Consider the following 25327-nt stretch of genomic DNA (forward strand, 5'->3'; position numbering starts at 1 on the left):
TTGGCTATTAGGACAGCAGCCAAGCAAAATGTCCTACTTGATCATTTAGAGTCAAGTTTAAACCACTCATTCTTTCTGTGCAAGGCCATTTTGCTTGAGCTAAAGAGCCTACAAGTTGCTCTCATTGTTTTACAATAGGCTAGCATCATTATCTAACACTTATACTATGCTAAATGGAATTGTAAATCTTTGTACCACCGCTCTAGAATTGAGTTATGCAATATTTTCAAATGCCCATTTGTAGAATTAAATGCACCTTTTAAAAGCAAAGTCCATATATGCTAATCTTGGATTTATTCCATCCATATTGACGCACAGTATACGACAAGCCAGGAATTATCAAATGTCATGCCCTTCATAAAAGGTAAATATGAACCCTGATATTGACTAAACATTCATCACAATGATCGTTACGGTCATGCTTGTGTCAGGTGTTAGCCTAGCGTCACACAAGCTCAATACCGAGCTTTTTTATTGTGGAGATCTCAAGCTGAGAGCGCACTTTTTGTTTCTGAAAGGAATGGCACATTGCCTGGAGTGAGTGAAAGGAGGCTGTTTATGTAACACAGCCATTTGGGAGATAAGAAAGCAAAGCATGTAGGTGGTGTTGCAGTGTACCCTTCTGAGTCAAGCAAAAATGCTTTTCATATTAACCATTTATAGTTTCTCATGTCATATCAGCTTGCATCACCATATCGTGGGAATGACATAACATGTCTACGTGGCACGCTATATATATTTTAGCAGCCGTTTCTCACTCGGTAAATCTCTGTCATGAATTGTGTCTTCAGGAATATTTCCGGTACCTATTTTATGCTGCTTCACACAGATGAGATGATGATCCATGTGATGTAAACGGCTCTGAATTTCATCTTAAAGTAGACTAGATTTGGCATTTAATGCTCAGTTTTACCCTTTTTCTTCTAATGGTTTGAACAGTGAAATATAGTTTTAGAACTGCATACAAATGCAGCTTTTATTCTGAGTATTTAAATTACCTGATGAAAGGAAGAGAAATGAGGAGAGGTCATGTGACCTACAAATAACATGCAAATCAGAGATGCAATGCAAATAAGAGAGGAAAAAAGCTTCAGAGCTTTGTCTTGTGTGTTGGCTCTGGTTTCTCTTGTATTAAACTTGCAGTTTTTTGTGTTGTGTTGCATACAGTGCAATGGAGAGCAGACGTGTCAGTTTGAATGTAAACTTTGATTTTCATTCCAGTTTTGCCTCCTGCTTTGTTTTTTCCCCTGAAAGTGCATTTGGACAGTTAAAATGAGGAGACAGTTTGACAGAGCTAATGTTATGTCAGTGGTGTTGCAGACAAATCCATCTCTAATTAAAGGCAAGTGTCTGCTTTAGACTGTCCTTCTCCCACTCAGTAACTGAAAATGTGTATTTTTGTTAGCTCTGTGCTGTTTGTTTGCAGTGTTAATTAAAGGTGTTTATGACTTGTATTTTTCTTGTAAACATCGTAATTTTCTCCTTATTCGGTTTTCATTTAATATTTTGTGGTCTGTTTTATGAAGTTCCCCTAGTGTCACTGTCATTTCTGTCCTGCTCCACATACAGATCTTTATTCTTGCACTGTATTCAGATCTCACCAGTTCATTCTTTTTAATGTTTCAAAGCCTTAAGTGCTTTGAAAACATTTCTGTTCTTTTATTCATAATACCACATAGCCACTGAATGGATGTGTGTGCTTATTGGAACTGTTTTTGAATCTTATGTTAGTTAGAGAATGTTTAGTATGGTAATGCGGGAATGGATATTCTCTGATTTGGAATTAGTTGAAAATTTTAAATTGAATTTATGGTACATTTTATGGTACATCTTTGCTCGTAAGTTTGTGATTTGGTAAGATTTTTTTTTCCTGAAAAGTCTCTTATACTTACCAAGCTTGCATTTATTTGATGAAAATACAGTAAAATGAAATATTATCATTTAAAATTATTTTCAATTTAAATATTTTAATAATGTAGTTTATTCCTGTGATGAATTTTCAGCAGTCATTAATCTAGCATTCAGTGCCACATGAATCTTTCTAACCAGAAATAATTGTGGTAAGCGGTTTTGGTGGTCAACATTTCAAACATTTCTTCTTTTTTTAGCAATATTTCTTATTTTTGGTGAAGCTGTGATTCAGGATTCGTTGAAGAAAAAGTTCGGAAGTGCATTTATTTGAAACAGAAACCATTTGTAATGTCTTTACTGTCACTTTTGATCTTTTTTTGTATCCTTGCAGAATAAAAGTTTTTTTTAAAATTCAGTTACATTTTTAAAGTTAGAATAATTAGAAGTTATAGTTATATTTTGTTTGTATTTTGTAATTGCTGTCATTTTGTATTTCTGCAGATGATTTTGTGGATACAATTTTAGTGTTTATTTTAAAAGTTCAGTGTCTGTTCAAAAGCAGGATGGCATTTATTAACTCATCACTGATGCTGTCCATGAAAATCAAATCTAGCATTTAACTTAAGCATTAATCGACTGAATAATGAGAAATAGAGCTTGAGCTAATTTATCGGTAAGGTGCTTTAACTCAGTAATTGGTGCAAATGTTAGCCATGCAAATGCATGAATAGCAGAGCTATTTCAAGCATTTAAGTCTCCATCAAAGAATATTAAATAGAGATAGAATTGGTGCTTTCACAGAGTTAAATACAGGCTACATTTTTCGCTGACGTAGCAACACTTCTCCATTAGGTAAGACGGACTGCCATCTTACTGCGGGAGGGTGCGGTGTTGATAGATTCCTTTAGGAAATCATGTTTTCATGATGTTTAAATTAGAATAAAGGTCTATTATTTTGGAACTGTGGTTTTTATTAACATTTAATAACATATTGCATGTCGGTTATAATGTGCCATCTTAGAAGTCTCACAATAAGATACTGAATTAGAAATGGAGAAGCTTGTATGAGCAAGAAACGAGGGAAGAGAAATTATATTTCATCACAGTACAAAAAAGATTTCCAGACCGTAATCAGACTAAAGACAGCATGGCATTGTAATTTGTAGCAGACAGGAAGGAGTAACCTGATTGTGGATAATAGAGACAGAGAGAGAGGAGAGATCGGGGTCGTCGTTGACTCAACTGTGAGTGGGCTTTTGCGCTGCTGTCCTACGTCTCTGCTGCACAGACACTATTTTGTAGTCACTCCAGATGGTCGGGTCTATGTATGCGTTAGCCACAACTGCGCTCTCTATAAAACTCCCCGAAAAGCAGATGCTCCGCTTAAATGAGACTTCTGACATTAAAAACAGTTTGCCCTTTCCTAAGAGGCCTTTCTCCTCCAGCTGTTTAGGGCCTATTTCTCTCTTTAATTGGGATGGGAGAGATCATAGATTACATTAGCGCAGTAGCATCAGTCGTCTCCCTTGGCATGTCGTCCGAGCAGCGAGCGTATAAACAGGCTCCTGCTGAATCAGTCTCCATTAAAACACTGCTGTTTTACTAAGTGATTGTGTATTTGGCTTGTCTGTTGACTTGTATTGCGTTTTGTGTGTGTAGGTTTAGCCATACCTATGTATCCATAGGTTTATCGGTATCCATAGGTGTGGTTAGTTGTTGGTTGTAGTAAAATATTTTATTTTAGTTTACTTTTACTTTTAAATCCCACTGTGATTACCACTTGCATGATTAGTTGTTAGTTGTAGTAAATATACCATATATTTAATTTTCTTTTTATTTTTAACTTTTTATTTTGGTCTCACTATAATTGCCACTTGCGTAGTTAGTTTTTGGTTGTAGTAAATATTTAGTTTAGTTTTTTTTTTTTTTTTTTTTTTTTTGTAATGTTTTTTTTTTTTTTTTTAGTTTAGTTTAAATCATCTCCAGCAGCCAATCAGCAATGTGTATTACACACCTGCAGTATCAGTCCCTATTAAAATATTCTCCTAACTCAATTTGTGTAACTGTATTTGGGTTAAGCTGGTTGGATTTAGGAAACACTGTTTGCATTTTGTAAATTGTCTCGTACCCTAGCGACTGCAATCCAGAGCATGAAATATTGTTTTAGTCTTCTGGAAAGTTTTTTTAAGGCTTTCATTTCGTCTAACCTATTTTTCACCCAAAATGGATGCTAACTGCAAAACGAGATGCAGAGAATGCAAAGATTGAAAGATATCCAGTCTCCCCCTCCTTGATTTTCCTGGAGATCTCCGTGCTAGCTGTCTAGACCGTTTGATGGTAACATATCCTTGCCGTCTGGCCAGCAGTGACATATCATATATATTTGCAGGAGACAATCCCCTTATTTATATATGAGTTAAATATGCCTCAGGGATCCGATCGGAGATTGCATATCTGCAACCTGAGTGCTTGCCAAGATTGACAGAGGCCTGTTACTCGATTCAAACTTGATTAAGTCCAAGTGAAGAATGAATGGGTTCCACTCAGGACGGGGATGGAGGGGAAAGAGCGACGATGGCGACATTACATTTCCTTGAAACAGGCCCTGGAAGCAGAGAAAAACCTGGCTGCTGGCAGAGGCACTCGGGGGAACATTTGTCCAGTAGAGTACTAGACTGTGCCTTTTATTCCCGTCTGGATAAAATAGTGAGGTGACATTTGATCCAGTCACTCAGGGCTTGACTTAAACTGCTCCCCTTTCACACTGCCCGTCACATCTGCGTCTGCCCCCATCCGAATAAAGAGCTCGCATAACTGCGGGAGCACAGGTGACCGCAGGGGGGTCCTTGAATTTGGAGGGTGATCCATTTCACTTAAGCGCGAAGGGCTTGGGGAGGTTAATCCAAGACTAGCAGTTAGTGCTGTGTATCACCAGCAAAGATACGATACGTATCACGATACAGAGGCCGCGATAGGATACACATCACGATATGGGACTGCACTGAATTTCACCTCAGAATAATTTAGTAAAACAGCTGTTTATTAAACACTGCATACTATAGGGACATTGCTAACTATTGGCCGAGCAGGCAGTTGACATCTGCATTATGAAGGGCCTCCATAACTGTACTACAGTACAATATAGGTAATGGCATATGTTTCCTGTTTACATTGGACACTCCCCACCAGGTACAATACTCTGATTGCTTGCATCTTGTTTTTAAGCCCATAAATAATAATGTACTCATTCTAACAAATTTATATTGTAATTACTCCAATAATATATAATAAAATCATCTTAACATTGCTGGTAGGTTATCATTGCATAAATTAAGACATTCAGGAACACAAACTTTTTAGCGATACCCCGCAACTTTTTCAATAAAATAACTTTTTTTTTTTTCAATAAAATAACTAAGCTGCATTATCTTTCCCAACAAGGAGCTGGTAACATCAAGGTTTCTAAAGGAATTAAAGCCACAGTTTCACTGTTAATACAGTGGTAATTCATACATACACAGCATCTCTCTCTCTCTCTCCCTCTCTCTCTCTCATAAATGAACACTTGATGAATTACACTTTCCTGAGAATAGAATATTGAAGTGGAGATCGTTAAACTGCCAGCTAGCAGTTTTCAGAAAGCAAGCACGTTTATCCACAGTGGAGAGAGCGCACGTAAACATGGTTGCCAGGTTGACAAAGACAAGCAACATCCTTAGCAGATATTTCCCTATTGTGCAAGTGGGAAGCTCTGTTTTGGGGATTACATCTCTTTATATGAGGCAACCCAGTTGTGTTCCTCTGCGGCCAGATTAAACATTGTTTATTCAAATCGTTCTTGTATTCAAATTATGCGCGGTCCACTGCTGCACACGTGTCACAATATCGATACTCATATCGTCAAATCTCTGTGACGATACATCGTCGTATCGAACACAGCACTACTAGCAGTGGCCTGCTCGGGTTTCCAGGCCAGTGCATGTGGAGCGTTGCACACTTTGTCATTCATGCGATATTGCAGGTTTTTTTTTTTTTTTTTTTTTTTTACCTTTCTTTATTTAACCAAAACCTCAAAACATCCTGAACTTCTGCGATCCATGCAGTTAGCTGTAACCACATATCTAATCGAGGGCATGTTTTAATAGGTTGTGCTTTACAGAGACATCAAGCTAAAGGGAAGGCCAATGCTTTAAAAGCCAGGGCAGACCACAAAGTCCTTCCTCAAATCTCTTTACTCTACTTTTTAATTAATGATGGAAGTCCATTATAATCCAAATACCACGATATCTAGCATGGTTAGTTGTTGTTTTAATTGAATAGACCACCATCTTTTTATTCTGTTGGAATCTGTGCATTTAGTGTTTTATAATTCTGTATTTTTTCATTTTATATTTGATATTTTGTTTTTATTTTAGATTTCATAGTATTTAATTTTATTTAATCTTTTACATTTATTTAATGTATATTATATTATATATAATTTTTTCATTATTTTTTTTTTTTTTATAAATTCAGGCACCTGTATATAACCTGCCATCCTAAAAGATGTATCTGATTGGACGATCATATTGAGTAACAATACCTTTGGGGTTTTCCTGTCATCCTGACAAGAACCTTAGCAGAGCCCAGACAGATTTCCTCCTTCAGGTCTGGCGCTAACTGATAGGACTTCACTTGAAAGTGTGTCAGGAGATTTGAGAAAGAGAAGCACTCTGGGAGTTCAATACACAGTCTGATGTATCCACCTCAAGTACAAACAGGGTGTGCCGCCTTCTCCAGAGCTTTAGATATCTGTAAACTGTTTCATGTTGAATTCCTTGCTGTGTGTGGCATGCCCACATTACAGGAAGACAGAAATTGAGATGAAAGCTGAAGCGATGAGGCTATAGGCTACGTTTCTGAGTGTCTTAGTTAGAGAAAATGTTTTTGTCTGTTTCTGTTTGTGTGTGGGAGTGAGCCTACACTCACAGTTGAAGTGGAAGAGGGTGAAAAATGTTTTGTGTCACTTTAGGATTAAATAACGTTCTACAACATATCTCAGATCATCTTTTCTGAGTGAGCACCGCTCAGTAATGCATGGAAAAGGACTTTTTTTGAAGAGTCTTTATCATCTATAGGTGTAGTGGTGTGGCAGAATTCATCTGCGAGATGCCAATGAAGCATTTTTATTTAAACCAAAGTCATGCTTCCTGAATGATGAGATCTCTGGTGCATCCTCCGTAATTAGGACGACCATTAATGATCACAAAGTACCACTGCTTTGAAGTTCTCTTCTAGTCCTACCAGTGTCACATTCTTTTAGTCTGCTCAGGGAGAAATATCATAAAGAGCTTAATCTGATGCCAAATCCCAATTTAGCAATGGTGCATCTATTATATCAAGCTGCAGGCTCTCTCTGGGCTTTTTAAATTGAAAATCGAGATTGGTAGAGCAGCATATCTAGTCCTGGGTTTAAGCGGCTTGCCAGTAGCAGCTTACAGTCAGCTTAAACTCTGCTATAGCAGTTGTGTGAATACTTGAATTAAAGCAGCATGCAAGAAAAGAACAGTACATGGTTAGTTGACCTCATCTTAAAAGAAGTATTTAATTTAATTTTCATTGAAAACCTTACAGTAGTAAGTTTTAGTTAATAATTTGAGGTGACAAAGTTTAGACTTTGACTTTATTCAAATTTGCAGCAAGGCAATGTAATGTCTAGCAATAAGAGTGCAGAAAGTTAAGGTCGCATGATCCATGTTTATCAAGATCCAGTCCAACTTGGAGGCCATTTTTCACTCAGCTGAAAGTAAAGCATCCAAAAGTAATGATGATTGAATAAACTATTGAACAGATGGAGACTTTCTGTGACATTATTATCTTACTTTGAGAGAGAGAGAGAGGGGAAGTTAAAGAGACAGAAAGGGAGACATCTCAGACATGAGACAGGTGTAGCCTATAGCTCAGGTTAGTTTGGTCTACCTGCGTTCATGCATACTCTATTCCTCCTCCCTCTCCAGAAGCCCTAATTGCATTGGGCTTTAATCACATATGCATTCAACCCATCTGTTGCTTCACTTTAATTTGCCCTCAGCCTTCTTGAATAAATGCATGCAACTTTGCTGTAACTGCCAAGTGTGGACACAAACAAAGGTGGAGGGTCACCTTAGCGAGCTGGTGACAGGTGCACCGTAGGGTCCTGACGTGTCTGAGCTTGGTGCTTGGCAGGAAGTGTCACTAATATTTACAGCCCCTATTCCAAAAGCCCCTAATTAATCAACAGGGATCATGGGGCTTTTTTGCCAAATGGAATCTTTCAAAATGCGCTTTATTCACCCGCATCTGGTTAAGGAAAAGAAGATCAAACAAGACAGCAAACAAGCAGGCTGGGGTTCGGAAACAAGGGGCCTGTCTCTGCACGTCTAAACTGATTGGCCACTGACAGAAGAGCCAAGTTGAGTTAAGCGCATGCTGAAATGAATGCTGTGACATTCAATGCATTTCAAATGGAGTGTCCTTGAGATGCAAGGTCATGCAGGTGTATTAGTTAAGTCCGAGACCATTCTTGTTGGGTGGCATAAATTCACACTTTTCTTGAGCTGTGATGTTTGTCTGGTAGAAATGTAGGGCAATGGAACGTCTTTTCTTTCTGTCGTCGACTGTTATTACTGAGAATTTATTTGTAGAGCATTTCACAGTCTCTACTAGAGACTGAAGGTGTTTTTCATCAGAAGGAAGCAGCTAGTTTTGACGTCCTTAATCTCACTATTCGCATCTATCTAATGGAACCTGCTGGAAAGTGTTTCTCCTATTTGTGCCATGCGTAGCCAGGTGTCTTTCATAGGATCTTCATTTTCTGTCAGCCAGACACTTCTATTAGCATTCTATTCAGCTGAGGTGTGATTGAGGTCAGTGTAGAGAAACATTGATTTGGACAGGTTCCTGACCATTTTATTATTTTATTCTATTTTATTTTAAAGATTATTCCATTTCATTAATTTTAATGTTACTTTGTCACTCAGTATCAGTAGAAACAGGAAACATGTCTGCCATTCTAAAGGAGGGATCTGATTGAACAAAAATACCTTTTGGGGTTTGTCTTTTCTCTGTATTGTGGTTTACAGTCATATATAAAATATGCTAGCCAACACATCAGTTGGTAATGCCGTCGATTTTCCATAATTGAGCATAATGCTAATGTTTTAATATTAGATCATGTCTTTGTATAGAAGCTGAAGCTGTCCAAGAATGTTGGTGACACATTTGGCTCCCATGTTTAGCAGCTAGAGTGAACAACATCAGGATTAGCGTTTGTGTTCTTCCTGGTGAGCAGGAGGGAGTCGAATCTTGTCTTACTTAACCCCCACGCATATTCAAGCTCGTCATCACTTATTCTCCAATAACAATTTGCTGTTTCCTGTCAGTGGCTTCCGAAAATTAATTCTGCCAGATGCCGTGGCAGCGTGATGCAAAGACGTTAGTCGTTATTTGGCCTGCGTTGGAAATGTGGAGTTGTGAGAGGAATAAAAGGCTCATGAGACATAAGCCAATTATCCACACTGTGGGAATTCCACTGCTGAATGCAAACTATCTTTTATGTAACACACTCATATGCACACACACACACACTCATGTACGCTTGAACCCTCTCTAACTTAATATTAGCATTGTTTTAGAAGAGAAAACTGTCCCAAATGATTTCATCAGGGTCTCTAGATTTGGGGTGGCTGGAAAAGTGAGACCAAACACTCTATTGTAGAGATGTTTACATGTAGCATTGTGAAGTCTATGAAACATTTTTTTAATGGTGAGTGAGAAAATGTTCATTGTAAATCTCACAAAGTTTGTTTACATTTTTTGCTGTCCTGTTATCAAAAATTGGGACATATTTAAGTGGTTTAAAATCTTTATATTTTTGTTAGTTTTATGTATAAATAAGATAAATAAATATACTCTAGAGATTTATATATTAAATAATTATATAATATAATATAATGTAATTATATAATAAATTAAATACATAAAACAAATGTAGTTTATTAAGTATAAACTAGCTGTTTTGGAAGCCAATGTACAATTACATTTAAATATCAAATTAATAGAACTAACATTTGTTTGTTTTTATTTGCTGGATCCAATAAAAAAGGTCATGATGCATGTGACGGTCCAAAATGAAAAATGGCAAAGAGGCTATTAGGCATGTATTTCACACAATGGTTAAATGCTTTAAGGAAGATACCAAGGTGTACCATTTGTGGAGTTCAGTCTTGTGTGCCATGATAAGGGAGACAGGAAGTCACTGAGAAAGCAGGATATAAATTCTTGTTCCTTGGTTCAAGTGTCTGATATCTGAGTGTTATACAAGCAATTTTATCAATACAAGAGAAATTGAAGGACCACTGTACTTACGCTTTGCTATGTAAACAATGTAAAGACTCTGCAAATCTATAATATTGTTTTGTGTATTATTCTTGTTGAATATTAAGTGAGCAAAATGTCAGTACCTGTCTTTCTTATTTATTTATTTACTTTTTGTGCATGTGATGTTGGCTGTCAAAAATAACCTCCTCTCCTACTTCCATTTAGATGCCATTGAAATTCAAATAGAAGCTTATGCAAATCTCTGTCGTTAATATTCGGGCTGATTGCCTTTTACTTGGCCTTCAAACCCTCCCTTTGCTACTTATCTCAGACATAACATGCATCCCTCAAACACTTTTTTAACTACACTCAACTTGAAACTTGCATCTAGTTTTTAAGTGCCTACTGGAATACAGTCTTCTGAACTGCAAACAGATGGCTTCAGTGAGCTAAAGTATGCATTATCAGAGTGATTTTGTGCTTGCAATTTATTTTTAACCTAACATACTACTTCATAAACATGCCACAGTGGCCTTCAAAAGGTCCCATTTGAAAAACATCTTTGATGAAATGTAATTTGGTCCAGTCAAAACATCTGTGAAGATCTAAAGCAAGTAATCAGATCTTTTGTTTTCAGATGCAAGGGCTAGTTTTGGTTAACACTTTTTTGTTGTCGTCTTCACAATATTTTTTTTTTATAATTAAACATATTATCTTGTTTGTTTTCACTTTTTCCTTTTGGTTTCCGGACTAAATATGGTTATGATTATCTTTTGTAGTTTGTGTTTTAAAAAGTTGCATGTTGTCTTATTTTGTGCTCATTAAGTTTCTAAAGATCCAACCATATGAGATGCACATGTGCTTTGTAAGTTCGGCTAGGTTTTGAATAGCGCACCATTAATAGATGCAAAAATAAACAGGCGTTAGTTTTCCTTTGATGGTTTTGCATTCAGGTGAATGCTGCTGTAAGCGTTCAGTGCCCATGATGCTCTGATATCACCTTTATTTGTGTGCGGCCCTGGGCACTAATGATAGCATGCAGGTTTAGGTAATAACCTTGTTTATCTCCTCTTTATGGCTCAGCGAGTAACAGTGGGCACCGTCGGCGTGCGATTTTAACCCAAGCGTGATGCTTCTTTTCTTTGAGGTGTAAAGACCAGCCTTAGTTTTACTTCAAGTGGCAGAAACAGAACAATGTTTGAAGTGAATACCGGTTTCATTGAGTTCCTTTTGATTTTTTTTTTTTTTTTTTAATGACCCCAAATGACTATTAATCCCAGACAGAGTACAAAGCAAACCCCTTTACCCTTAATTTTAGCTTTCATCATGAGCTTAATGTCCTCCATGTTGGACCTACTATTTTGGATGTTTTGAACTGGGCAGCAGCGATTTTGTTGCATAAAGGTTGAGATGCCACTATCCTACATATGATACTTGCTTATTAAAGAAATTGTTCTCTCAAAAATGAAAAGCTTTTCTGTATGAAAGTGCATGATGGCAACAGCTGGTCCTCCTGTACTTTCAATGCATGTATCAGAGCAGCTTGGATAAAGCTTAATTTCTCCTTTTCCACTTAAAAAAAATAAATTTATATGGGTTTGGAACAACATAAATGTGGGTAAATGATAACATTATTACCTTTTTGGGTGATCTATTCTTTTAATATTCTAGCAACTGTGTAGAATATTAGTCTGCAAAGTCAAGGCTCTTGCGTTTGACAGTAAAAAAAAAAAAAAAATCAAAGATTTTATATTATCATTTTATGATTAATTTGGGAAAGCAGATGAGAATATCAACATGTTGTTTGTTTTGTCCTTTTTTAATTTAAATTAAGTCGTCAAAATCAGGTGAAGTGTTTATTTAAATAAAAATCATCTGCATGATATTGTCAGCTTAATTACTTAATGATTATAAAATCATATTTATATACAGTGAATCCCGTAATGCATTATGGAAGAAAAGTTGTTCTCCGTAAACATTAACAGACTAAATACAACCAGAATGTTTGGTTTTTATGGTGCTTGTGTACATGTGGCCATATGTAGCAGCTCACATAAAAGCTATTGCCTTAATTCCATGGCATGAGGCAATTTTTTATTTTTTTTCACAGTCTGTCTCAACAAGGCAAGGCAAGATAGATAGATTAGCAGTAGATCTTTTCTCACACACAGGCTTGCACGATACTGAACAAATCATTTTTTGATGAGTCCGTTCTCTCGCAATTTTGACCCATTTCCTGCCTGTTATATAAGTCTTCTACATTACCTCTTTTGAATCAATTATAATGTTGTGTCAGACTACAAGGATAGAAGTCATTTAGGCCAGACTAACTGAAAGAGGCTCTGTTTTTTGTCCCCATTACTTTATGCTATTTCTTTTTTTTGGTCTCAGATGATGAATCATAACACCTTGCATAATGCATTAGTCCATCTTTGCATTCACCAGCGGGAGCATCATTATTTTTTACCATTATTGTTTGCTATTGCTTTCTCTTCTGCACATCAAATTTAAGCATCGGAAAGGGGTGCACGAAAGATAAAAGGTGAGAATGAAATAAGCCATTGTGATATGACTGCGTGGAGGTGGTGATAAAGAGATGAAGTGCAGACACGAATATAGGACTTTTTTCTTTTCTTTTTGGTCCAAGTTCTTGGTAACGTAACACAAGTTGGCATTATTTTAGTTTTAATAATAGTTCTGAAAGAAGATAAAGATGCTGTAAATTCAAATTGGCATTTTGTAGCTTTTAGGCTGATAGTTCATGTGTTATATTTATTTAATAAAAATTTTTTATATATTTATTTGTGATCTTTTTTTTTTATACATGAAAGTGTGGACCGTTTTTAAATTATTTTATTTTATAATATAAAATGAATTTGTCATTGTTTGGCTATTACTATAGAGATGCACAGCATTTATTTGTTTATTTTTAATTTATTTATTTGTTAATTAAATGACCTCTTCAATATCCCACACCAGCTTTCTCTTTCAGTAGGATATATACATCAACACAGAAAACAGTGTTACACCTGAAAACAGCATGATGGACATTAAGACTAATCGAATTTAGATACAGGTTCACATTTCTGTTTGCATGCAGTTTTAAAGGATTATATTGACTACACTTTTGCATGTAATTTTCAGAGAAATCCATATTGCTCTGGCCTTGAGGAAAAGTAAAAGCCGTTCTCCTTCATAAAAGCGCTTTTTCGTGTCCTTCAGAGGAAAACTCCAAGTTAAGAGTGGCATGAAAATTGTGCTGCTTGATGAATTATGTAGCCTAGTTTTCTCTTTCTGTGCTTTTGATGAGAAGTACAGAGAAACGTTACTTTACCAGGCACGGCGGGGCCACCCGGAAGGCCTCTGACATGTTAAAAATATTATTGTGATTAAAATGAAGCAAAAAGGGACATTCCATATAACCATCGGAGATCTGTCGTGTCTCCATTCTCAACAGGTCCCATGACGCCCCCGTCATCATTTGTGATGCCGTGCCTCAGTGTTGCGTCTGCTAATTGTCCTCAACACAAATGAAACGGTGATATGTTGATTTGCACAAAAAGCAGAACAGATCTCTTGGTATAACTTTCTGTTGAGGAGAACAGATGCTGCAGGGCATGGGGATGAGAATGGGAAATAGTGTACTCTGAAAAGTTATAAAAACATGCGTTGACCTTGTGTGGATTGAAGCAGCATGAAACCAGAACAACAAAAAGTATATTTTGTGTTCATTAATACACGATTGAAGGTCAATTTAGAAATGAGCGGTAGCTTGTCTTGTTATTGGCAACTGTTGTAATTGATATCGTTTTTAAAAAGGGGTTCCTGGGTGTCTAGATGCATTTCCTAGCGATATATAACCCGATCTTCTGTGTTCGTAGGTTACTTGTGGTAAAAGGCCATTACACAGTACATTAGGGCCATCAGATGTTTGTCTGCTTGCCAGATTCAGATTCATTTTTAAGAGTACACTACTTCCTCTACATTTCTTGTCCACCCCCCCCGCCCAAATTGTTTTTATTTATTATATATTTGTTGTTATTGTTGTTTTAGTCTTTTAGTGTTTAAAACTGCAGTACTTCCTTCATGATCAGTTTTTATTCTTACTCAGTGTTTTTATTTTATTTTATCTTTTGATGTTTTTGGTCAATGGTATCTGATTTTAGTTGGCATGAATATGCAAGTGTTTACTTATATATCTTTACTTACTTTACTATCTATATATCTATTAGATGTGTTTTGGACAAGTTTAAGTGCACTCTTATGGTAAAAACTTATTTACAGCTTGATAACGTCACTTGCATTTGCACCATTTTGATTTATTTGAAACAGTCATATTCTTTCACTGTTAGTGCAATATCACTGAAAAATGATTTTCATATTTTTGTCAACGGAACAATTAAAATTAAAGGGTTACTCCACCCCAAAATGAAAATTTTGTCATTAATCACTTACCTCCATGTCTTTCCAAACCCGTAAAAGCTTCGTTCGTCTTCAGGAACACAATTTAAGATATTTTAGATAAAAACCGGGGGGCTTGTGACTGTCCCATTGACTGTCAAACAATTAACACTGTCGAGGCACAGAAAAGTATAAAAAACATTGTCAGAATAGTCCATCTGTCATCAGTGGTTCAACCGTAACGTTATGAAGCTACGAGAATACTTTTTGTATGCTAAGAAAGAAAAAAACTACTTTATTCAACAATTTGTTGTCTCTTTTTCAGCGCAGTGCCATTTTGGAGAATATCCGCTGGACGCAAACTGCGTACGCTGTTCTGTCAGCTGCACCACACGGATATGCAGTTTTCGTTCAACTAGGGATGGGTTACGATTTTCGAATATTCGATTAGTTGATTTAACTACAGAATATCGAATAAGTTTTGTGATTATTATCTTAAAAAATCTCCCCATGTTTTTCGTGCTGATGCGGTGGTGATGCGTTCATGTAAGCAGAGGGTGGCGGTGCCAATAACGCACCTAAAAGCTGTCAAAGACAACAGAAGAACACGTGTCACGCACACACTGTAGACTTGGGTGGCATAAAAAAGGATTTGGGACTTGGGACCATGTCAAATAAGAGCTCTGTGTGGACCACAAATACCACCGACTGGGTTAGAGGTGTGGCTGAATCCGTATTTAGAAAGGCGCGGAAAACAAATAACGCGTTCTACGGAGCGACTAAAGGGACATGGCTAGCCGCTTGCAATGCATAACATTTCACTTACCACATAAACAGAGTAAGGAGAGATCACTGATAGGATGATGGTGAATGATTTGCAGATCCTGAGCACCACTGACAAACATCTAATCTTGTAAAATGTGTGGTAAGTACTGCCGAGTGCTGCTCCGTAAGTGTGATCGCGAATCTCGAAAATTAAAGTAAAAAACTAAATTATTTTAAATTGTGTTCTGAAGACGAACAAAGATTTTAAGGGTTTGGAACAACATGGGGTAAGTGATTAATGACAAAATTTTCATTTTGGGGTGGAGTAACCCTTTAATTATCATTACGATGCATAGATTTCGTGAAACCCTTCGTTAACGAACATTTTCGCCAGCCATTTTTGTTGATGAGAACAATACCAATTAGATTGACTCGTTTCCCTCAAGATTTATCAAAACTGGCTTGAGCTTGCCTTGGGAGTTACGATTGAAGATCTCTTGATCATCATATACCAGAAGATTGAGAATTCCTCCTTGAGCAGTTAGTGTCGGAGATGCGGGACTGTATTGCTGAGCCTGGTGAACGGATCTCACTGTTGTGGAGAAGAGCGGCTTTGATCAAGTGTGGTTTGGGACTGAGTGCTTTCGGTCCTTTCCTCCCTTGACTGCTATATAACTGTACTAGGGCTGCAACTAACGATTATTTTGATAATCGATTAGTTGGCCGATTATTCTTTCGATTAATCGATTAATCGGATTAAAAAAATATTGACCAAAAAAAACACTATTCCACATTCTGCCCAATGTCCTTCAAACAAACGTGACAACTGAATGCTATGAAAACATACAGTGCTTAATTTATTAGACCACTTATCATAATAAAGAGAAAACATATTTTAGAAATTTGTCAAAAATTTGTTTAAATTTAAAAATGTTATTGTCATTTATTGGACATAATAATAAAAAATGTCCTCATAACAGCTTGCATTCTTGCTGGTATTGTTTATGTACTTTTTGACTGCAATTGGGTATCGCGAAAAAAAAATACTCAAATAAAAAAATAAGTGCTCTGGTTTTCTTTCATAGATAACAGCAATAATGATATTATAGCATTAAAAATAGCCTACTACTGTTACTAAAGAGCTTACACATATTGGAGTACTAACCAGTACAGAAAGCCGAAAAATGATTTTGGTTATCACCAATACTGTTACTTTAGAGCAGCAGTGGCACAAACCTTACATAAACACATTGTTAAACTTACATAAATGTGTTAAGCATTGTAAAAATTGAATATAGTTTAAACCTCTATTAAAAATTAAAATAATAAAGATAATAATAAAGACGAATAAAAACACAAACTCAGTGTTAACCAACAGGTAAGAGTAATGTTCTGCAGGAACTACTTTGATCACAGTCACCTCGTCATTTCTTTATCCTGTAAAAGGCCGTTATGGAGCGTCTCATGTTTATATTCAGACAGACAATTACACGCTGTTATCCCTTTAAAGTTCCTACTCTCATAAAATATTCGCACTGCATGTTGACTTTTAAACCTTAAATTAACTTTCAACAACAGATAATTCAGCACAATGGATATGTTTGCGCTGAAAAGCCTATTAATTGTCTCCCTCTCTACTGTGTTCTGTCCGTCTGACGCGCGTGCGCGCGCCCGCCGCGCCGGCGCTCATTCGGTATTTTAAACTTAACACAGACTGTCAGGACGGACCTTTATGCAAAAATGGAAATGCTCGCGTGAATTTGTGGCATTTCTAGATAAGGATATGACCGTAAACTGAACGTTTTTGCGCTGAGGACGCACACGCATCTGTCAAAGCGCCTGACAGGGCAAGCCATTACTCTTATGCATTAACTTAAAGCTTAAAATAAAGAATTATCATGTTTTGGGCAGCTTGGATCACGTGCTTCTCCGGCAGAATCTCATTCTGTTTCCTCCACTATTTTTAGATGCATTTTGTCCATAGAAATGCATTATTCAGTGCCGTAATTTGACTAACCAGCTGAAGTTGGACGTGCACTGTGGGCAGACCCGATTAATCGATAATGAGAATCGTTGTCGATGATTTTCATAATCGATAATAATCGATTTTATCGATTAGTTGTTGCAGCCCTAAACTGTACGCATACACAGAGAGAGAGATGAGATGAGAGATCTGTTCTGGTCCCATACTCTCTGATTCAGCTTGTCCTGCTCTGGTGCTCAGCAGTTGCAGACGGATTCCTCCGGGAACGCTCGGCGAAATAAAGAACAAAAGAGCCAAGCAGAGTTATCGCACTTTGCTGCATCTGGGCCAGGCAAAATCACATGTATTTTTAATGTGCTGCAAATAAGAAATACAGCCTAGATTTCTTCTCTCTCTCTCTCTCTCTCTGTCTCAGTGGCTAATAAAGAGTCTTATCATTACCCACAAGACTTGGTTCAATTTAGCGCAGAGCTTTGCTGACATGAGATGGGTTCTCCCTGATAGTTTCAGCCTTCAGCGATTTCGCAGGGGCGCTTTTGTGAGTGTGTGTGTGTGTGTGTGTGTGTGTGTATGTACGGTGGTCTACAGTCCATTGCTTACTGTATTAATGACTTCACCCTAAAATTTTGGGCTGACTGGCAGACCTAGTTAAGCTGTCTTGTGAAGTGGAAAGTCCAGTGTGTGTGTAAACTGAAGGGCGATTCACCTATCATCGTTATTTTGAGCTTATTTTCACATGGCTGAGCATTTAAAGTGCTGAATTCACCACTGCTGTAACTAGTTCCAACACTTTGAACGGTGCTTGGAATATTAAAACTTGAATGTTCTCTGGCATCCTGTTCTCTTAGCATCCAAGTAATTTTAGCTTGATACTGGCATGTTCAGTATGTCAACCCGCTAAGTATAGCAATTTCATTTCTTCCATCAACGTGCTTCTATTTGTACTCGCTTTAATTTTGCAGGAAGGCCAAAATCTCGGAGGAAAATTATATCGCTGTTTTGAACTTGGCATCATAAATGTGAAAAAGCTGAATATTTGGTGTGCATCTAAAAGCAAACGCCAGGAAAAAGGAGGAATAAAACCAGGCAAGAAAATCAAGTTGTTTTCCACTGAAGCATTTTAGCTTGGTTCATTTGAGGTCTTGGCAGATCATTTTTTCTTTTAGCCTCAGGTTAATGCAGACTGTGCTTGCTTTCTTGTATCTTCATTCTGTATGCCAGACAGAGTTAGTCAGTTAATCACATATTCTGATATTGTTGTGCAACTGAGAAAAAATGGATGAAAATCTTCTGGAAGCTCGCAGTTCTTAGTGTTTCAGCAGGTTGATGCTGTGCTTTAGCATGTTAATATTTTCTCATTACATTTTCTCAGGTTGTACTAGTTTGTGAGCTCTTGAAAGATATATGGTCTCAAATGGAATCCTAAAGGTGCGGTCATTAGCAAAATTTCGGAGAACAAAGCTGCTTTCTGTTGCGTAAAAACTTTAGCTAAATGACTAAATATTACAACTAGCCTAAATAAATATAATGTATACTGAAAATACAGATGAATACTTAAGTGTCAGCCCATTGTATATAGACACATTCCAGTTTTTGTTGCATGTCTTCATTTTTGGAGTCTGCTAAAAGTTTTGTTCTGTGATGTATTAATACAGAGTGCTTCTCTTTTTCTCTGGTGTTTTTTTTTTTTTTTTCCCTCTTCTTTTATGGGGTACATGCGCTATTTCCCTATGGCCCTGACAGGAAAGTGTGAGCAGCTTTTAGCTATCAACCCCGAGTGCAAAAGGAAAAACACAGGAAAGATGCGATTGTGTGTGTGGAAGTGTGGGAATGTGTGAGGATGTCGTCACCGTGGAGGCCGGCGTCTGTGTTGTTTTCTGACACTAACTAATGACCAGCACAATCTCTGTGTTTCTGTATTGTTAGATTTACGAGCTTAGCGGGACGCCCACCGCTGTGGGTCCTACTGGCCCTCGTCAGTTCTCTAAGAGAGAGCAGGAAGCTTTGACTGGGATTTATGACCCGAACAAGATAGAAAAAAAACCTGCACCATGTACAGACAGAGCTTTGTTTTTGTCTATTGAGCGTTGTGGTCTTATCAAGGGTGGACACCCAGCAGAGCAAAAGTCCAGGATGACACAGGAAGTAGCACATGTTGTCTTCCTGTCTGCTCTCCTGCATTAAGATGACAATGTAGCTGTTTTTATTTTTATGCTTTTTTTTTTTATCATTTTTTTAAATTTAGCAACTATTGTGAGGCTAGAAATGCATAAGAAACAAAACATTTTTGTGATGTTAGAAGCATAATTTCTCTAAACATTTACTGTATCTGATCAAAAATACAGTAAAAATAGTAATATTGTGAAATATTAATTTTTAAAATAACTTTCTAATTTAAGGATTAATTTCTAATTCACACTAAATAGTTGTGTTGCTATACATTTTTATTTACATTTTTATTAATATATCTGTATGGGTCAATCACTACTGTACTTTTAGACTGTTTTCCTCTTGTCCCTTATTGCTTCGATATAGAACAAGATTGGCAGGGAGCTAATGTGTTTTTATGATTAATAACTCGATCAAACTGCAATATAGCATGATTGTGCCTCTGGTGTAGATTTGTGTTTAGATTTTAACTGTGGCCTGTTCGGACTCAAGTCTCTTGTCACTTTGGATCATACTGCAAGTGGCCAGTTCCACAGCACCGCAGAGCTGAGATATTCTTCTCAAAGTGCACACGTTTTCTCTTTTGCTTCTTCGCAGCAGCTGTTCTCCATTTGTTCTCCTGCTCGCTGTCTTATGATAAGAGATTGCTAAGGAAAAGGCCCCATCCATTTTGAGGATTTTAATGTCTCCCTTGATATCAGTTGCTGAGGGGTTAGTCTTGTTGTCGATCTCAGTGGAGGTAGCAGGGTTTTTTCATACTTACCTAGACGCTTATTCTCTAAGAAAAAAGAGCAGGAGCGAGGGAAAGAGAGATCAAAAGAATCCCACAGAGAGACTTGCTTCACAAAGGGAATGAAACATTTAAGAAAGTAAAAATAAAAGGGCCCTCGTGGGTCATTATTCTCAACTTTCTCAGCGTCCCCACTGGGATAAGAGATGCCATGGTGTCGTTGTTGGGAAAGCTCAGACAGAAGAACAGTCACACCATTACGACCTTTCTTTGCTTTTAAAACGCTGATGTATCGCTTAGCATTTGTTTGGAACAGTGCAGATTTAATATATTATACTATTATATAATATATGTAATATTATAAAAGTAATATTATGTACTGTTTATACTGTGTGCGTGTATATGTATGTATGTATGTATGCATGTATGTATGTGTATATACATACATACATACATACACACACACACACATACACACACACACACACACATATATATATATATATGTATATATATGATTAACATCATGTTTCAGTGACTCTTCTTTTTATTTTTCTAATGAAACTTCTTATTTGCTTCACACTTGTAGAATAGTGAAAAAAAGGTGTAACAGTGTCTTGTGGTGCCAAACTCTCCTGTGTGGCTGATTGTCCCTCTTAAGTAGAGAGGAGTGGAATATAGTTTTACTCTGTATGCTTTTAGCACTCTTAACCGGGCGGCGGGAGGGATTTCTTAGACAGGCCGCTGACCCCGGGCCGCCCACTGCACTATCGCAGATCAGAAACATGGCATCAAAGAAACGGCCGGGGCCCAGCCACGTCTGCTTAAACTCACCACAGCAGCTCTACGTGTAGCCCACTCGGCTCTGACAGAAAACACGCTGCCTGAGTGTTTAGCGCTCAATGGCGTTCATTTAGGAGTGTAATGATAGCGTACTGCAGTACAGCTGCCAGCTGAGCTCACTGGTACCTCAAACCTCTATTCAGTGCAAACTTCTGGCTTTGGAGTGTTCTTGACCTTCAGGTTCCACATCTCTGCTGGCTCACATCTGAATGATAGTATGCTCCACATTGAGCTAAAGTGCTTCTTTTGAACGTATTCCTTAATTCAGACACTCATGTTGATTTTCTTTCTTTTGTTTCCTCTACAGCAAACTCTTCTCTGCTCGGCGGTGGAGGAGGTAAGTGTCTTATCTTACTACATTTTCATTGTAACATCATTTTGAGATGTTAGTTGGTTTCTCCATGAATTAGACAGCGGAAAACACATCGCCGTCCACTGGCACATGAAATCTGAGGTGTCCAACCATGTCTGTGGTTGCCCATGTGGGTGGTTAATGGAGCAACACTACCCAGGCCCTCATTTGGAAACATTTCTGCACACATTTTGACATGATTGAAGTAATTACACACAAAACACAAGACATGACAGAAGGAGTAAAGAAGTGTCGGGGTGTGGGGTCGGGAATCAACCCAATTACAACTGGAATTTTGATCCACCTCACTTTTACAGAGGAATCCGTTTAGTCCCCAGATAATGAATGTAGGTCAGTCGTGTGCCCCTTTTCGCACGATCCATTGTTTATCCATCTGTGCCACGGTGTCAGGGAGGGTCCTTCTCCCCTGCCACATCTTGGGAGCCGGCCGCGCTTGATCGGGTCCCTCGTGAGGAAGCGATTACCACTCGTGATACACTATCCGTCTCACATCACACTCTCCTTAGTACGGCTCTTATGTTATCTGATGTGTGCTAAAAGCCCCCAAACCCCCGTCTTTCTTCATCGTAGCTCTAGAATAGACCCTTATCAGCCACTGTGACCGATTTCCCTGATTGGAGAAGTGGAGAACAAAAAAAAAAATCGGGCTGATTAAGGCCAGAGGTCACACATCTGTGACAAAACTACTTACCACAGCACTTGTCAGTGAATCTGTGTGACCCCCACGACTGGGAGTCAAATGTTTCTGCAGCCCTGCACTTTATTGGCACCTCGTTGTATGTCATCATGGTCCTTTTATTGATTTGTCACGATGCGAAATGTCTCGAGGGCAGTTTGGTTTCTTCATTATTTTGCCGTAATTGGCTTTTGATATTGGTGTGTGTGTGTGTGTGTGTGTGTGCATGCATATGTGTGTAAGGGAGGATGTTCATCAGCAGCGGCAGATGAACGAAGGCTGATGTTACACTCTGTGAGAGAGTTTTTGTACCTGAAAAAGAACTGTGAAAGGAAATATGCCTGTTAGCATTGCATCTGGAGGTGTTTTTTTCCCAAACATGTCAGCCTGCAAACAAAACTCACATCCCTGATTTTAAAAAAGCTTATTGTTGTGTTCAGCACTGAAATGAGTTTAATCAAAGCCCATATCAAGAGCATTGTCTCCCCTAATTGCCATCCCCAGATGCCAGTGCTAGAAAACCAATCAACCCCTAACTATAAGACATTTTGTATAGTGTCAAAGAAGATAACAAAAATGCTAATCCAAGGTTGGCAACATAAGAAAGCACATGTTAAAGTCTGAAAACAGCATGAAGCAGGCACACTAGTTTGGGATGGACTGACGGGGAGATTTTAGGCTTTGTTCACACTGTACTCAAATCCAATTTGGTTTTTACACCCAATATCTAGGACAGTTCCTATGTTAATAATGTGAGTTTCAACAATGCTTTTTACCAATTTTTAATTAATTAATTAATTTTTTACAGTGAATGTCACACACTACCATTCAAAAGTTTGGAACGAAGGATTTTTTAATAAAATGTGTCCGTTAGCTTTGATCAGTTTTAACACATCTTTGTTCAATAAAAGTATCAAAGTTATAATAATTAAAACAAAAACTAAAATCGATAGTTGTAATTGCTACAGCTGAATTTGAGCCTCACAATGTTTCTTCACAGTATGAAAATTAATATTCATCTTGATATTTGCCAAAGACACATTTAGTACAGCATTATTAAATTGTTAGTGTTTTAAAATATTAAATGAGATTTAAATAATGACAAATGTATTATTAAAGTAAAGATAGGTGAAAATGAGCCCTGCTGAACATACAAACATATATCTAGTATCAAGTGAAATGATAACTAAAATATCCTTTTGCTGATATATCATGCATCTCTGTCTAAAAGAGTATTTGAACACTGCTCTAGTATACATTGTGCAAATAACAAAAAAAAAAAAGAAAAAAAACCTTAATCTGATTTTTAACCTTTATTTTTTATTTATTTTAGCTGTTCAAACTACAAAAATGAAACTAATTTTGAGTAGGATGCACCAAAAATTCAGATTTTCTCTGCCTGTCTGAACAAAGCCAAGTGTAATCCTTTGGCAATAATTGCAAAACCAAAGCAAAAGGAGACTGACATGAGCAAAGCTCATTCTATGGTTTGAATGATGATCCAGGTAGCAACACTTCACTTTTTGGAGACTTCAATCTAAGGCGACTTTTCTCCCATTTTTTTAATCTGTCTCTCCTGTTTCACTCGAGACAAAGCTTTTCATTTCTTTCTCACTCTCTCCAGTCTAAAAAAAAATCTTGTATGTCCTGGGTGGCTTTATCTCTTGACCCTACGATATCAGCAATGGGGTGGCAGATACACAAACCTGTTTTCTTTTCTACCCCTTTCCTACTGCCTATCGTTTATCGAGGTGAGGACCTCCATCTGTGATGAGTTCATCTCATTCGCTACTCTTCAGAAAGAAAAACTTAGGCTTCCTCTTATCTCTGGAAGGTTTTCCCTGCTCTTGTTTTGCTTTCTAATGACCTAAGATTTGGGAGAAAAGCTGACTTTCTAATATAAATAGAAGGGAAAGTTTCTACTGTATGGAGCTTTGAACTCTGGGTGGGGGAAAAAAGGTCATGGTCATTTAATTGTCTAGTAAACAGTTTTGATATTTTAGGCTTCAGCGAACCAGCATTGCACCAATTTTTTGTCTCTCACAGGGTTTCATAGCTGTGGTCGAGTGGTTTCCTGTTGTTGAGCCACAAACGCAACACACGACAAACTCAATTAAAATAAAATTGGTATGGTCAGCAAAGCAAGTTATTTAGTTCCCACTTTACATGGGCATGATTAAATCTTGTATTTCTCCTCAATCTAAATGATCTCTGGTTAGCGTAAGTGATCATAAAAAACATACAAAACAAAACAATGTGTTTTTCAGTTAGAGCCTCCTTCGAATTCACAACCGATCGCAATATCTTGACGTTTGCTTTCTAGTAAATGAAGTGATTTGAGATGCATCTGGTTATATAAACTGTTTGGTGTTATTTGATGGCTGGGTGTTGATGGAGTCTTGATGGGCTACGTCTGATATAAACAAGTCCTGATGTCTATCAGTCTGGTTCTTAGTGTTGAACACGATGATTTTGCTTTATGCTTAGCTATGAATCTTCAGTAGTGGAGAGAACTTTAATGTCTTCATCCAAAGGGGATATTGGCTCGTTTGTATTCTGACTGAAACGATTTTTGCCTGTTTATCACTGAGGTGTCAAGTAGACCACCCAGACAAATCACAGCATTTTTGGTGATGATTCAACTTTGTACGGTTGTGTGAGACATGGAGTGGAGTACAAGTGATAGCACTTACATATGCTACAGAAAAGTGATACCAGAATGCTTTGAGCGGGATAAGTATACCATAGTTAGCACTTTTACTACTGCACTGCATTGTATTCATTGTGTTATTTTTTATTTATATATCTTTTAGTTTTACCATGAACATTTTAGCAATTTAGTAGGAATAATACAATAAAATCATGTGGAATATGCAATTTCAGTATATAAAAGCAACATAGTGTTATATCTTTTTAAATTCCATTCACAATGTCTAATTGTATGAATTTAAATATAGAAATGTATATTACATTACATCATATTACTTGGCTATACTGTGCTTTAAAAAATATATATCATTCAAGTATATTCATCTGATTTTTTTTTTAAATGTGCGTATGACTGTTATGTGGTCCAGTGAAGTTCCAGATTCTCCTTGCAGGAATAAGGACATGTCATGTTCCATACTTGAATCATGTCTCCTTATTCTGAGCTATGGAGCAGTAGGTCGCTTGACCTTGCAAAAAGCAATTAAGACC

At 37.3% G+C, this 25327-nt stretch overlaps 1 protein-coding gene across 2 annotated transcripts in view; it reads left to right on the forward strand.

The window, feature by feature from the left end:
- Window positions 1-25327, forward strand: part of LOC306882082 (ADP-ribose glycohydrolase MACROD1-like) — a 576444-nt gene that overhangs the window by 122299 nt on the left and 428818 nt on the right. For both annotated transcript variants that reach the window (XM_079436537.1, XM_079436538.1), the window contains one exon: window positions 21388-21417. In XM_079436537.1, the coding sequence (XP_079292663.1) occupies window positions 21388-21417 (30 nt within the window). The remainder of the gene's footprint in view (window positions 1-21387; window positions 21418-25327) is intronic.

Source organism: Barbus barbus (genome assembly GCF_936440315.1).
Source record: "Barbus barbus genome assembly, chromosome: 16".
Classification (NCBI taxonomy): Eukaryota; Metazoa; Chordata; class Actinopteri; order Cypriniformes; family Cyprinidae; genus Barbus; species Barbus barbus.